Consider the following 15,245-nt stretch of genomic DNA (forward strand, 5'->3'; position numbering starts at 1 on the left):
CTGAAGTGGAAGAGGTGGCTGTGCACGAGCCAAAGGCACCCAAGACATAGGGACAGCTTGCCCCCCCCCCCAGAACCTCTACATCTGGCTCAGTCTGCAGTGGGACAGCCCAGCCTGGCCAGGTCCGGGCAGAAGGGACTCATCCCTCAGCCACGCCAAGGCTCCAGAGCCTGCAGTCCATCCACTGCTCATCATCCCCTCTCTGAGCAACACCACGCACCTGCGCCGACGGCATTTCTCCCTTTCCTCCTCCTTGCAACTGGAAGCAGCCTGGCTTAGGCTGCAGGTGTTCAGAGGAGGGTCAGCCCCAGCAGGGTGCAAGAGGCAGAAAGTCACCACGTCTGCCAGGGAAGAAGAGGGAGGGACGGGGGACAGTGGGCCAATTTAACACCCTCAGACACAGCTGCTATTCCTCTACTACAGGCAAGAAAACATCATCTTTGAGCTCATCCATATTCCCCCCTGCCCAGTTTTCTAAATGAAAGTGTTCAATGCATTAAGGCCTCCATGTGGTCACCAGACAGTTTAAAGCCTGGTGCCATTAATGGGTTTATTTCTGGGCTTTCACAGTGAGGATGTCACAGCTGCTGCCAAAATGCAGCAGACAGGCAGAAGGGGCTGGGCTGGGTGCAGCTGGGTGTGCTCAGCACGGCAGGACGGTAGTTTCACCCTCTTGCTTCTGAAGCACGGAGCTGGCAGGAGACACGTACTCTATCTCGGGGCCTGGGCAGACCCCGGCGCATCAGCTCTGGGAGCAGCATGACCCGTGCACGCTGCCCTGCGTCTCTGCACTGACCTCAGACGCGGGGGGCCTCACAGGCATCTTGTGGGACCCCGCGCCCTCAAGCCACCAGTTACTTGGGAAGAGATAACGCCAGCAGGAGACACCAGTTTCATTTCCTTCACCTTCCCATTTCTACCTACCAGATGCCAGATACCAGCCTGCAACACCAAAAATCAGTGCTACTTTGGGATCTGACTGACAGCTGTCAATCTCTCCATCCTCACACCAAGCTAGAGACCTTGCAGAAGCCCCCAGCTCCTGCTGTTGTCAGGCTGATTCTCCACCTGGCTCCCTTCTCGCTAATCCTGTTTGGCAGGGAGCTAATTGGGATTTATCTGACAGCGCCCAATGCCTAGAGAGCCATTTTGTGCTTCCTCTGGGGAGGGCGAGGAGGAGGAAGAAGGAGCCTGCAGAAGGCGTTTGCACATTCTCCCTTCCCCATCCCCTCCTGCAGTTTTACAGGCTAATTACCAGCATTACAGAGAAAGGAGCAGGAGGGGGAGAAAGTGGGGATTTTAATTATTTCATTTAACACTTGGCAGGACCCAGCTTGACTCCTGCTGAGCAGCGCTTGGAAATAAAGAGCTTTTAAACCCTATCAATGGGAGATGGGGGAGCGGGTGCGGGAGATGGGGCTGGGGTGGGCAGCCTCACGGCTAGGTTGGCGTGTGTGCTGGGAGTGGAAAGGGGTGTTAATTCACACCATTCCTAATCAACAGCCGTGCCAGGCAGTGCTGGACAAGGGGTGCCTGGTTGCCTCCTCTGAAGAGGGGGGGGGGTTCCCCACTTAATGACTTTGTCCTGAAAAAGCCCCCTCCTACCATGCGACGCTGGACCACGGAGCTGTCTTCCAGACGTGCTTAGGGATGCCCAAGCATGGAGCATTGGAGCGGGCCACACGCGCGCGCCCCGGGGAATACAGGTCACCCTCTTCCAGGGCCACAGGCCCTTCTCCGAGCTGGTGGTCTGCACGCCACAGCTGCATTGCCCACACCTCTTCCACCTAGCCACCCATATGCAATGGTGAATGGGTTTTATGTCATCTCTGCCTCTCTCCTTAAAAAAGAAAAAATAAAACAAGGTTTGCACACAGAACTCAGTGTCTAGATCTAAAAGTACAGGACTGCTGCCCAAAAGCAGACACACAACAAAGCAAAAGCAACCCAGGGGAGGGAGACGATGCAGCTCAGCACTAAGCCACACAGCTCACCGCTGCTCTGGCCGAGGAGCCCAAGCGCTCTTTGCCCAGCCCTGTCATCCTCTGCCTTCGCAAGGGTAAACCGCTGCCCCAGGTGACTGCTCACAAACCGCTGGGCTCCCGCTGGCACCCGCACTCCCGGCCCCGGCTCCTCGCTTCCTGCGAGCTCAGCTGGCAGGCTCCAAATGAGGCAGCCGGGCTTGCACCCACAGCCCAAGCGGACTTTCCAGACCAAGGCACCGTGCTAGGGATTTCACGCCTTCAGCGGCCACTGCCTCCCTCCTCTGTGGTTCCCAGGAGAACCACGTTGCCCAGTGGCTCACTGCGCTGTCAGGACAGCTGCCCACCGCAGGACTCACATTCAGGAGCGACACTGAGAACAGCACCCAGGCTGGAGAGAGGCGAGCCAGGGTGATGCTGGGACAGAGGCCTCTCAAGTGTGTTCCCCCCGCGTTCTCCGGATACTCCGAGGGTGTCCAGGGCAGCGTGTGCGCGCAGCACTACAGCCCTAACCCTGCTGCCGCACAGACTGAAGGTGCACCCTGCACTGCAGCCCAGGCTGCCCGCCTGCAGCCCTCGGCTCCTCCGGCAGACTCACACTGCCACCTGCCGCTCTCGCCAACCCGCACTGCGAGAAACTCCGGCTGAGAGCTGAGCCGCGAGCCCACAGCATCTCCACTGGCGCGGCATGAAGGGGATGATGTTAGAGCAACACGAGGGCGATGGGGAAGGGAAGCCTCTCCCTTGCTGGGGGACAAACAGACCTTTCAAACACCTCGGGGGCTACAGTCTGCCCTAAGCTTACACTGTCCTGTGGCTACTGTTTCCCTGAGACAGCATCAACTCCCTCCACCAGAGGAAGAGCCTTGCATGACTACTGGAGTAGCTGAGAATGAATCATCCAAGCCTTCAGCCTCTTTACGTGCCGATTGAGTTGGCTGAGCTGTAAGACATCACTTCTGCCAACCCTCTTCCAAACATACACCAGTTGCTTTACAAGCTGATGTAAACCTGTTCATCTGCAAAGGGGTGTGAGGATCGGCTGGTATTGCAGAGTTCCTCAAGGGTATAACAACACGGGGGGGGGATGCAAATAGGAAAAAACCACCTCAATTCCTACCCGCCCAGCCCAGCGCTGAAGGAGCTGAGTAGCAGCAGTGGGGTGATGCAGGAACGGCCAGCACGTACCCTGCACAAAGGCAAGACATCCTGACAGCAGAAGCATCCATTTGCCATGCCAGCTGTACAAAGCGCTGCAGGCAGAGGGAGCGCTGGGAGCAATATTCAGGGAAGGGCCTGCCAGACTTCAGCCAGAGCCGCTCTAGAGAGCCGCACGCCGAACGCCACGCCACAGGGCAGCCCAGCAGCTCTCTGCCACCTCCTCCCAGCCAGGGCTCCGCAGGGGAGCAGCGGGTTGCCCCCGGTTCAGCTGGACACCTCACACTGCTCCCTACCCTGGGCCAGGAGCCGAGTCACGCCAGCCAAGCGTTCTCACTGCACCTCTCCCAAGAAGCAGTCCAGCCACAAGAGAGCCCGCACCAGCTAGCTAGGAATTACACCTGTGCCCTCAGCGATACAGCTCTGTGCCAGTCAGCACCAGCGCCTGCCACGGAGGCAGGGCGCAGGGCTCCCGCAGAGCGGCTCCGGGACGGGCGCGCCGGCTGGAAAAAAAACCCACCGCAGGCAGGAGCGTCAGCCCTGGGCTCTGGTCCAAGCCGTCTGGTGCAGCAGAGCTTTGTTAACCGCTTCCCATAAAGCAGACAAACCACAAGAGCCGCGGAGCGGTGCGAGACAGGCCTCCTGGGAACGCACAGAGCCAGACTTACCAGCAGGGCGAGAGGCAGCAGCGTCGTCCCCTCCCGCAGCAGGGGGGGAGGACACGCAGCCCATCGCCCAGCTCCACGGCGACGGTGCTCTGTCAAACCCAGTGCAGGCCACTTCCTTGGGGAGAGCAAAGCCCCCCGGAGCTACACAGTAAGGTGAAAAGAAAAGAGCTCAAGAACATCACTAGAAAGGAGAAAGGAAACACAGCCAGAAAAAACATGTGCTTGCACATGCCGTCAGGGGAGGAGGGCAGCTGCTCCAGTTGGATCGGGAAGGCAGGGAGGGCCGCAAGAGCCTACGGGAAGGAGAGGAAGGGAAGGGACACCCTCTCCTCTGACCAGCTACGGTCCTGCTCGGAGATCGCTCGCAGGCACTGCAGAGGGGCTTGCACATTGGATGGGGACACAGCAAGAGGGAGTGGGCAGCCCCAGGAACCCAGACCCTTTTTTCTCCTGCCCAGACCCTGTCCCTCCTGTTGGGGAGAGACAAAAAGCAGGCGGCATCCAGCTATTACGCTGTCAACCACACACAGCTGAAAGTAAAATGTTTGGGCCAGTGTTGCAAGCAGTGAACAGCATCCAGTCGGTGGAGAAGAGCAGAACGCTCTCGAGTCGGTTTATGCATCTCAGGGCTGAGGCACGGAAAGCATTAGCCGGCAGGGGATGCTGTCGGCTTAGATAGCTTCTCTCCTTGCTCCTCCTGGACCCAGAGAGGCCCAGGGTCCAGGCCAGGAGTAGGCGGCTTTCAATAAAACTTTTGTGTCCCTCTGTTCGCTCTCCAGCGCCTTTGCAGCAAGGGCACGTTTCCAAGCAAACCCTTAGCCTACCCCTCCCAGTCTGCACAATACAGTCTATATATTATACATAACGTGGGGCACAAAACAGGGAGGAAATCCAGCAGCAATAGCTTTAAAGAGCTCACCAGCTGGTCCAGTCCCGGTGTAACTCCCTTTTCCTCGGTTCAGTGGGGTTTGACACAGCCAGCCGCAATGCCCAGACCAAGGCTAGCTGAGCTGCCACAGCTCCGTCCCGCCCCACATCGCACCAAACAGCCAGCTGCTTATCCAACTACAGATGTGGGACAGCAGTGAACCTAAACGTCTCGAGACGAGCACGGTGTGGGCAGAGGAGCAGCCCCAAAGTCAAAGCTGGTGCAGAGAACCATTTTGATACCCCTACACCCAGGCCTGTCCGTACAAGCAGGGGACAGCTGCCTGTCCATGGCAAACACGGACCTGGGACCTTTTGCCACAGCAGGGCGGCTGCCCGGGCGTGCTGGAGAGGGGCAGCAGCACAGGGAGGCATTCCGCTTGCCCTACCCTCCAGCCCGAGCCAGCCGTGCCACCAGCGGATGTGCGCAAAGGTTTGTGCATGCAGGGGGAGGGCGTGAGATGAACTGCCAGCCCCAACCACATGCCAAACGCCTTCCTTACATACGCTCTGTATCCACAGCCACCAAACAAAGGAGCTGGCCACGAGGCTCCCGGGATGCCGGGATTCCCAGCGCCGGGGATCAGAGGGAAGTGGGCACCCAGCCAGCCCGCAGCCATGTACACCCTCGCCCGCTAAGGGCTGCTCTCATCAGCCAGGGCACGCACGTGGTTTGTTTTAATGACTGCGATTCACTGTTTAAAACAACTGTCCGTGCAGATGACAGCCGAGGAAGAGATGAGCCACTGCTGACACGGTGCAGGGCAGGCGAGGTGACCAGAGGAGCGGGGGCAGGAACACCTTAGGGGCTTCGACCCGTGCCCACACTTCACTTGCTTTTGCTAGAAAGATGCCCAGAAGAGTTGGCTGTGGTGTGTTTGCCCCACACCTCGAGCTTCACAGCTCAGCCAGGACCGGGGGGCACACATAGCCTCTGCCGTCGACCTGCCGGCAGCAACGCGCTGCCCTTGTTCATTAATTACATCAGGCGCAGCACATGCCACACAAAACCCCCAGGCCAGGTCAACAGGCAAACCTGCCCATTTTACCTCCAGTGTGAGCTGGGACAGTGCTCTTCCCCACCCTCCCCAGGAAGCTGGTGAAGGTGAGAGGTTGAGGATGGGGTCGGATATGAGACAAGCACTAGGTGAGAGGTGTCCTTAGATCCCAGTTTTGCGCCCACAGCACTCCAGAGGCTTGGTGCCACAGCAGCTGTCGCTCGCTTCGCGCAAGGACAGTAGCAATCCAATCGAGCCCAGGCAACAGTGTCAGGCTGGGCAATGTGGAGGCAGAGGGGAAAGCAGTTCTTCAAACTGTGATCTAAAAGCAATAGCTCCCTTTGAGGTGAGTGCACGCTCCGCAGCCAAGAGGCTGTGGGGATGGGTGTGCCTGTACCCACCTCCAGAAGGTTTCTATTGCTCCAGCATATTCTGGGTTGATGGAAGAATGACACGGACTAGCCAGCGAGTCTGATGGCGGATGGAAAAATGGTATTTTTTTGCATGACACACCACCACTTACCAGCAAGAAGCTTCCTATGTTCTTTAGAAAGCAGGGAAGGGGGAGGAGAAAAAGGAGAGAACAAAACAGTTAGAAACAAGAAAACAGACAGCTAACCCAAAGCTTTCCTACCCTCCCCCAAGCCCCCTCCTCCAATGCTCCACTATCGACACCACCTGGGGCAGCTTCCAGCCACCTCTTCCAGCCCTTTCCAGGCAGCATCGGGCACTAGCTCCCAGATCACCCCAGAAGATCGTGGCCGGGTTGCTGGCCTTCTAAACCCATTGATTTAAACATGTTTTCATCAGACAGTGGGCTCCCAAATCTGCAGATAGCCAGAAAACAGCAGGATCCTGACGTTACCGATGATATTGCATGCTGCAACAGCCTAAATCATGCACAGCAAAACAAGGGAGAAACGGAGAGCCCCAGAACCAGAACACTAAATATGTGCAAACGACAACAACAAAAACCCCCATCAGGAACATCTCAGCACTGACCGCTGACTATCAGCCACACAACACAAGCATGCTGGATTAGATACCACAGTTGATTTGATCCACGGAGAAGCCTAAAAAAAAAAGGAGGTCCTGGAGAATGTAACAAGTGCAGCCAAAGACTCAGAAGCCAACATGCATTAACTGTTAAACTTTGTGGGTTGCCTTGTCAATAGACGATTTTCTGAAACCAAACTCACAATTTGGAACTGTTCAGGAGCTAAGCCTGCAGCTATCCGCAGCCATGCCAGCTTCCAAATACAGGCTACCAAGGGTCAGATGTTTCCCATTCAACTCAAAGGGGCACATCGTTTACCATTGCAGCTTGATACCTCCTATCCAAATGCATCACCTGGGCTGGAACTACTTTTGAAGTCTAGGAAACCAGAGCACAAGATGAAGTGAAGTTCCCAACACACATGATGAAAGAGAAGGTTAACAGTTAAACAGCTGAGCATTTTAATAGTTGTTATTGAGCACAGCTTATTTATCTGCAAGTAATCTATGGCAGCATATAAGTCCTGTAACCATTATAGCACTCATTCTAGATGCCTATGGAAATAGGAGCTGTCCTCACAGCCAGGTCTGTGTCCCACCAGGACATGGGTACCTCCTAGTGTGAAATGCAACTCTTAACCCCTCTTTTCTATTCCACCCGGACCGCTCTGCCTCCTCACAGGACCACACACTAGCTACTAGATAGTTAAAAGCAGGGTGGAGTTTGGAGTACACGGTGCTTCTTGGGTGCTTTTCTCAGGCCGGACTCTCAAAGGCTCCTGAAAGAGGACAGACACGAAGTCCCAGGGGAAGCATGGCCAGACGGGTGGGATGCAGGGGATGGAGGTGGGCGACTTCCCAGGGAAAGGGAGCGTGCTGGGCCACATGGCAGAGGAAATGGAGGAGGAGGAAGGCAAGGACGCAGCTGGAACAGAGATCCTCACCCGCTGCCCCGGTACCCGGGCTGAGGGGCGTTGAGGCCTCCCCTGTGCTCTGCATGCCGCATTAGCAGCAGCCCCCACAAGGGGCTGTGGAACACGGGTAATGTGACACTGTGAAGAGTCCTGACAGCTCACTGAGACTATTAGGGGAAAAACAAAGTAAGCATTGAGGGCTGGAGACGGCCCCATGTCAAGGAAGTGACGTGCAGCCTTCTCCATTGGCAACCGGGAGCCCTCTCAGCTATAAGCTGCTGGGAGATGCAGGGAAGAAAGGAAGAAGGGAAAAACAGCTTAAAAATATCCCAGAGCACCACAGTTATTTTGGGATTTTAATTTATAAAAAGAGGAAGAAAAACACAAATGAAAGCCAAGACCCCATGGCCAGCTCTGGTGCAGATGAAATATTAGTGTCTGGCTTGCAGGACTGCAGCACTCCCTCCCTTCCTTTGCTCTGATGCCTCTAAATTAAAGTTATGTGGATTGCGCTATCTCCATCACCTCCTTTTGTCACCTGGCAGAAGAGAGAGCTGTTCTGGGCCCCTGGACAGCATGGTCTGGGATTGCCAGAGGGAACGGGGCCCATCTCCTCTTACTCTACTCCTGGGGAGCAGCAGGAGAGCCCCTTCTTGCCAAGGCAGCACCTCTGAAGAGCCCTGCTGTCAAGGCAAAAGGAAGGCACAAGAGCAGCAGCAGCACACTTGGGACAGCAGAATAGACTTGATTTTGCCAGCGTGCAGGGAGGGGTCAGGGACTTTTAGATACAGAAGCCCTGGAGACAAGGCATGCTTGGCTGGGGTTTGTACAAAGCTGTCTGCCCACCGTGTTTCAGGGGATTCGACTCGATCGCTATTCCTTGCCCCGGGAAAGGACGTGAATGCCAGTGTGGGAGAGAGGCAGTCACTGCGGGGAACAGAGCGCGGGCAGTAATTAGGTGTTGCATATTTTGGGGGACGTTCCCGCTGAGCAGGGGAAGCCTCAGGTCCCCCCACCTTTGCTGTGTGGGCGTAAGGCAGCTCACCCAGCTCAGCCTAGTCGCCTCGGACACCGGTGGCAGAGAGCCAGCAGCTGCCTGGCAGCAGCCGCCGCGCAACACTCGCTCACACATCATTTACCACGCACACAGCGCTTCTCACCCCACTGCTTCGCAGCAGGTGGGTCCCTCAGCCGCTGGCACAAGCGGCACAGCCCTGGCACCCCAGGGAGCACCCGCCCACCCCCTCCCCGGCAGGGCACCATGTCACTCCACCGCACCCCTGCGAGGCGGTCCAGACCACACCACCTAACACACACAGGACAAGTGACGTGTCCGAGGCCACTGAGTGAGACACTGTGACAGAGGTATATAGCACACACAGAACAGAGGTCAAGCTGGAAACAGAAGACCTCCTTTCCCGTGTGCAAGCATGGCATTCCCAAAGCAGCACCTTTCCTTTAAGGCACCCCTGCGGCCCCTGCAGGTAGGTACAAGCAGGGTGTGGAGACCCTCAGGTCCAGCCGGGGCTTTGTGCTGGGTAATGAAGCATCACTGCCTGCCCGCTCGATAGCAACTGAAGCTTTCATATGCAGATACCAAAACCTGATGTTCACTGGGACTGTAACAGCAGCTGCTTTTCAGAGTCAGGGGAAAAGCAGAAGGAGCAAGACCGTGACAAAGAGAAGACGAAGTTGCCTGGCCAAGACCCCTGCAGAGCTGCCAGCTTCAGTGCTGCAGCCCTCAGGGAATGGGAACTGCAGCTTTGTAGCACCAGGACAAGAGACATGAGTGCTGCTCCAGGCCCAAATCCCACCTGGCTGCCTGGGCTGCAGAACAACGGGGAGGAGCACGTGGGAGGAGGGCTGGGTGGAGAAAAGGGTCAGCATCCCCTGTGAGCGCTGCTAGCCCTAGTTTACAGGCAGGGAACAGAATCAAGAAGGGTTAAGCGACTTGAGACGCACCCACTCGGGCTGGCGTTGCCACAGCAAGACTGAACACTTGACCCCGGGGAGCTGGAAGTCGCCTGTGACTCATGGAGGTCTCCGAGCCGAAGGCAGCCCGGACAGCTCTTCTGCTCAGCAACAGCCACCCACCCACGCAGCGCTGCTCCAGCGCCAACGCCACCGGATGGAGTCCTGGACAGCCCAGCACCTTCCCACACATTCTGATCCGCAGAGCTTCCACCCCGCAGCTCCTGCTCCTTCTTCCTAAGGCTCGGGAGATCACACCAGTCCGGCAGAGTGCACACATTCTCCCTCTCATTTTTAGAATAAAAGTGCAATTGAGATGAGTAGCCCCAGAGCCTGACCTGCCTTTCAACTCCAGCAAATGTCACTGTGCTTTGATTTTTTCCTTCATCGTGCTGTGGCTCAGTGAAGCAGCTGTTAACATCAAGAACGGGAAAATAAGTTTATTTTACTATATATTAAATAAAACAAAAAAGAAAGGAGAGCGGGAGGCTCTATTCCAAGGTCAGGCACTTGACTGCAGGAAGTTTTCCTGGACAGAAACACACCCGGAGCAGGGGAATACACCCAAGCTTTGCAGAGAAGCAACGCAGAGCAGAAAGCTGGTGCTCGTGCCGTGCCATTCCATGCCTGGGGAGCGCAGGCCAGGCGTGCAGCCACGGCTGGAACAAAGCAGACCTACCTCTCTGGAGCACCCAATACATGCTTTTTAACTTACTCCTGCCAGGGGCTGACCCACTACGTCATGAAAAGTGGTAGTTCTGAGAAATCACATGTGACTTGGACAAGTCACCCAACACAGCTGTTGCAAGGCCAGAACTATTCTCCTGCCTAACAGCTCAGTTCCTGAGACACTTGACCAACGCATATCCCAGACCATTTCCCGGCCGCTCGGGTCAGAAGAACTCTCCAAGGCAAGCTGTCCTATGGGAAAACCCTGCTTGGAGATCCCAACCTGAAGAGGAGGCCCTGTAAGTTGGCCTTGCAGAAAGACAACCGCTAACGAAACAAGGGCTCAACCCCGGGGGCACTACGCAGGGCAGGGGGGTTCATCTGCAAGTCTTCCTTCGAAGTGGGAACCTGCTGCGTGCCAATGAAGGGCACAGGGGGTGGATATCGTCCACCTGCACCCCACCCCTCTCAGTCAGATGACGGTGCACCCAAGGGAGGAAGCTGGACTGCCTGCAGAACCAGAAGAGCTGGGCTCGAGGGGCCAGGAGGGATCCCTGACGGATTCCAGGAACCCAACAGCACGGTGTTTTCTTTGCCCTCACACTAATGTCCCCGATAAGCCTGCCAGCGAGATCCAGGTTCGACTGTCTCATTCCCAAGGAAACAAGCCAAGGGTTCCCACGCCACCTTCCCGCTGCTCAGTGCACAAAAGCAACACAGACTTCCTGAAATCCCTCTCTCTGTGACCCTCCCTACTGTTTCTCTGCATCCTGCTCCAAGGCCACACTCTGCACTGAGATAACAAGGCACTCGGCTGCCAAAACCAGCAGCCAGAAGGGCCCAGGATCCCCGCAAATCTACATTCAGACAAAGACCTGATCTGAATGGTCAGAAACTGGAGCCGAAGCCCTGTAGCTCGGGCTTACTTAATCCACGTAAGGCCGGCGTGGGATCTCTGGAAGAGCTCGGAGACTGGGAACCAAGGTCCCACTGAAAGCCAGGGGCACGCAGCCACCCGCCTCCCAGCCGCAGTGGGCAGGCAGTGCCAGGAGCCAGCAGTCAGGCAGGCTGACAGCTCAGCCCCGCAGGAACAGGCAGTTCTGCCGCACCTTCCACGTCCAGTCACTGAGACGAGGGGCTGGAGAAAGCCAGAATAGCCAGAGACAGCTTCCATCAATTTAACATTAAATCCCTGCACAAAGAAATGAAACCCAAGCAAATCGCACACTAAAAAAGAAAATTTCTCCATTTTCTTTGCGGTTGGCACTTAATGCAGAAATTTTCTTAAGTCTGGGGCATCCAGCCGTCCCTGCTCTTGTAAATTACACACTAATTAAACACATTACACTCGCTCTCAAAAACATATCAATCAATTGGCATGTGATCAGCATCCAATAATGGCTGCTGCTGAAATTCAGCCTCCCTGGAGAGGTGCAATTTTCTGTGTTAATTGTTTAGGTTTGGCAAGCAAGATGGGAGCTAACGAGCAGCCCAACTGCCACCTTGGGAGGAGGAGGGTGCTGCTGCTGAAGGGAGAAGAGGAGGCAGGGATTTTCCCCACCTTCCTTCGCTCCCAAGCTCTGAAGAACAGTCCCCAAAATACAGCAAAAATTGAAACCAGATGTGTAGGAAGTGTCTCATTAGCAGTAATTGCTTTGCGAGGATTTGAGGTTTCCCCTCTGTGCCACCACCAAACACACTTTTCAGAAGCTGCCGTGGGTTGGGTACTGGGACGCGCTGGTGGAGGCGGGGGGGGGGAGAGGAAAAAACCCACAGGGCAGAGTCTCTACTACACTAACATTTGTTATTGAAGCCAGGGAAAGTTTACTCAGACCGAGCTAGCTGCAGGCATCAGCCTGCTGAGTGGCAGAGGATCACCACTCCAGCAGATTAAGCTGAAAAAACTCAGCATCTCAAACCCTCTTTCTTGACTGCGGCTCATCACAGCCAAATGATTCGTGAAATAGCCTCATGATTAGCTCCCTTGCACCCTCCCTGCTTTCATAAAGGGGAAGACAGGCACGAGACACTCCAGGAACTCGTCTCCTTCCCCACAACTCAAGGCTGATTAGAGGGGCTGGCAGGGACTCCAGGCTTCCCTTACCCAACAATCCCCGCTTGTAATTTCATCTATGGAGTGATTTTCCTTGGATTACAGGGCTGAACCCAGAACAAATCAAAGCCAAAGACACAAATAAGAACAGGTCAATCAGGTCCTTGCACTGAACTGCAGAGCTGTTTCTGTTCTCTGGAATAGGAAGACCCAAAACAAGGGGTCCTGCCACGAGCCACCTCAGGGACTGGGGACCGGACAAGACCCCCTCTGCTCAGTCCTTGGCCCCTCTGAGTCCCTGTGGCATCAAGAGCCATCATTTCCTCCGTGCTGCACAAGGTTCCCCCGTCAGGTGACAACTTACCACCTATTCATTTTACTAAATCATCCCTTTGTTCTTGTGCTGAATTTCAACTTCTTCAAATAAAAGCGCAGACAGAATCTCTGATTTGTAGCAGACTGTCTTCATAATTCTGCCTTCCTGCACCCCACACAGCACTAGCTTTGATCACACCGCAGAGGGAAGTGGACCAGTGGTTAAGCAGCCAGCACACCCGGCTGGACCATGCTGCCGTCCTCCACAGCTGGCCTCATCCCCTACCGGGGGGCTGAGCTGGCCCGCAGACCCTGCTGCAGGGACCCGTGGTTTATTATCCCAAGACAGAAAACCCTGGGAAGCAGCACCTCGTGCTCTAAGCCCGTACCAGAATCACTCCGATGCATCCCTCAGCGAGGGGAACCAGCTATGAGGACACAAAGCTGAACGGGAGAGGGTGTTACCTGCCACCCACAACACGATGTTCACCAGCAGCTTTGTCACATTGCTAGAGAGATGGGTGACTCCATCCTGTAACCAATTTCCCTGTCCCAAGTGCCAGTCCCTACAACCGGGGTAGCGTGAGGGACCCCAGATCCAGCTGGGGTATACTCCCAGGAGGAAACCCTTACTGCAGGGACCACTCTTCCCCCCCATTTCCTTCTCCAGCCCGTGCAAGACAAAGGACCCAGTCTTTGCTAGACGTAAACTAACTGTAACAGCCACCCCCAGGGACAGGGTGGAAGAGCAATTCGAATGTCAAAGGAGGAGTAGGCACCCGCATTATTTTTGGTGAGACGAGCACAATTGAGAGCCTGCAAATCTCCCGTATTCCTTGGGCTCCTTTCTCAAGTCCCTTTAGCGTGCTGTATCCCCTCTCCCCCCTCCGCAACACCAGCAGAGCTCAGATCGCAGTCTCCAGGGCTAAGACAATAGCTGCTTATGTTCTAAACTAGCGCTGCTTTCTGGGAAGAGAGCCAGGCCTGGCAGCTCTCAGCAGCAGGGAATAAAAGACGTGTTTGTGCTACGGAGCCCCTCTGCACCAGTGGGGCACCCTCAAAGGGAGGCAAGGCATCAGCCTGCCGGGGATCCGAAACAGAAATGCAGACAGATGCCCTGGGTTTAGTGAGAGGAGAGTGAGAAAGACCACAGGACCAAGATAGAAGCAAGCGCCTTGTTCAAGGAAGCGAGCTGTGCAGCCAGCAGCAAGCCAGGCCCTTGGGCACAGGCAGATGCACAGCATCCCCCCTCCAAGAGCTGAGAGCGCCAAGGCTGCAGCGCATCAGGCTGCTGAAAATCGGTGGGAACTGAGGATGCTCTGAGCACCGGGGCCACTCAAAGCAGGAGGCAGGGTCATGGCAGAGCACGGGCACAGTCCCCACCAAGAGCAAGCTGCATGTCAGCAGGGCCCGTCTGAGCGCGAACAACAGGGATCTCTGCTGCAGTGGAGCTCCCTCCACCGCACAGCGGGGAGCGGGCTCAGGAGGCAGGCAGGCAGCCCTGTGTTTTGCCAGTCATTTCTTCATGCTCGCTGCTGCCAAGCCTGAGCGCACAGTCCCAGGGGATCTCCTTCTCTGCAGCATGGCACTCTGAACGCCTGTACCGCGGGCTGGATAACAAGAGGTGCCCTTTGCTCCCTCTAGAAGTCCCTGGAGCAGCAGAGGGTCCCACCCTGCAGGGCCCGTGGACGTCCTGGTGGTACCCAAGCCCCAGCAGCGGCAGACCAGACCCACCCGAGAGCCCGAACACGGCTCCGATGCTTTCGCACCCGATGCATAGCTGGCTGGGAGGCGATGAAGCCACACACTTGTCCTGTTCACCATCACAGCCACTTCCACAGGCTCAGCCTCAGCTGCTGGGAGCGCAGCAGGGTGGAAAGCCCACCATAACAGAGGCACCCCCCCCACCTGGCTGCTGCCCTTTGTGGAAGGGCCCAGGGTCAGCAGGGACAGAGCCACGGGCAGGCATCACGCCCAGTACAAGCCGTGGCTTGGCTCATACCCGCCCTTCCTAGGTCAGAAAGCGGGAACGCATTTCTCAGGCCAGGACTGCGTCCCCTGCCTCCAGCCAGCAGCCAGGGACACGCAGTCCAGCGCCCTGAGACCAGCCGTCCCGCCTGCTGCTAACAGAGGCACCGCACGGAACCAACCGCTGAGGCTAAAAAGCGCACGGGGCCTTCCCACGCAGGCAATTTTCTGGGTTGAGCAGCAAGTGCAGCAGTCAACCTGCAACCCCATTAGCTGCCCAGCATGCATGCTGCCCCCATGTCCTTGACAACACAGCCTTTTTACACATTGGGCTCTTTTGGTACCTCTGCCATGCCCCAGGCAGTACATAAGTCATCTCCCGATATCCTTCCTCCTCAGCACTGCTGTCAGATGCAATAACCAACACCAGTGTCTTTAAAATGTCCATGTTTCACTGCAGTGGAACAAAATGCAAATCAATGAATCTAAAAAAATAAAACGAAAAAATCAAACTGGCCTCTTCTTTCCCTTTCTTTTTACGAAGCTTTACTGTTGCTTTTCGACTGTCCTGAATAATTGAAGTTAACATGAAAATTTAAAGTCTTTCAAGATTTCATTAAAATTTA

The 15,245-nt window shown here is 55.8% G+C and overlaps 1 protein-coding gene across 1 annotated transcript in view; it reads right to left on the bottom strand.

Moving 5' to 3' along the window:
- Positions 1-15,245, bottom strand: part of AGRN (agrin) — a 117,758-nt gene that overhangs the window by 70,301 nt on the left and 32,212 nt on the right. The window contains exon 2 of the mRNA XM_009325180.1: positions 6,257-6,277. Within this exon, the coding sequence (XP_009323455.1) occupies positions 6,257-6,277 (21 nt within the window). The remainder of the gene's footprint in view (positions 1-6,256; positions 6,278-15,245) is intronic.

This window comes from Pygoscelis adeliae, unplaced genomic scaffold (genome assembly GCF_000699105.1).
Source record: "Pygoscelis adeliae isolate BGI_AS28 unplaced genomic scaffold, ASM69910v1 Scaffold36, whole genome shotgun sequence".
Lineage (NCBI taxonomy): Eukaryota > Metazoa > Chordata > Aves > Sphenisciformes > Spheniscidae > Pygoscelis > Pygoscelis adeliae.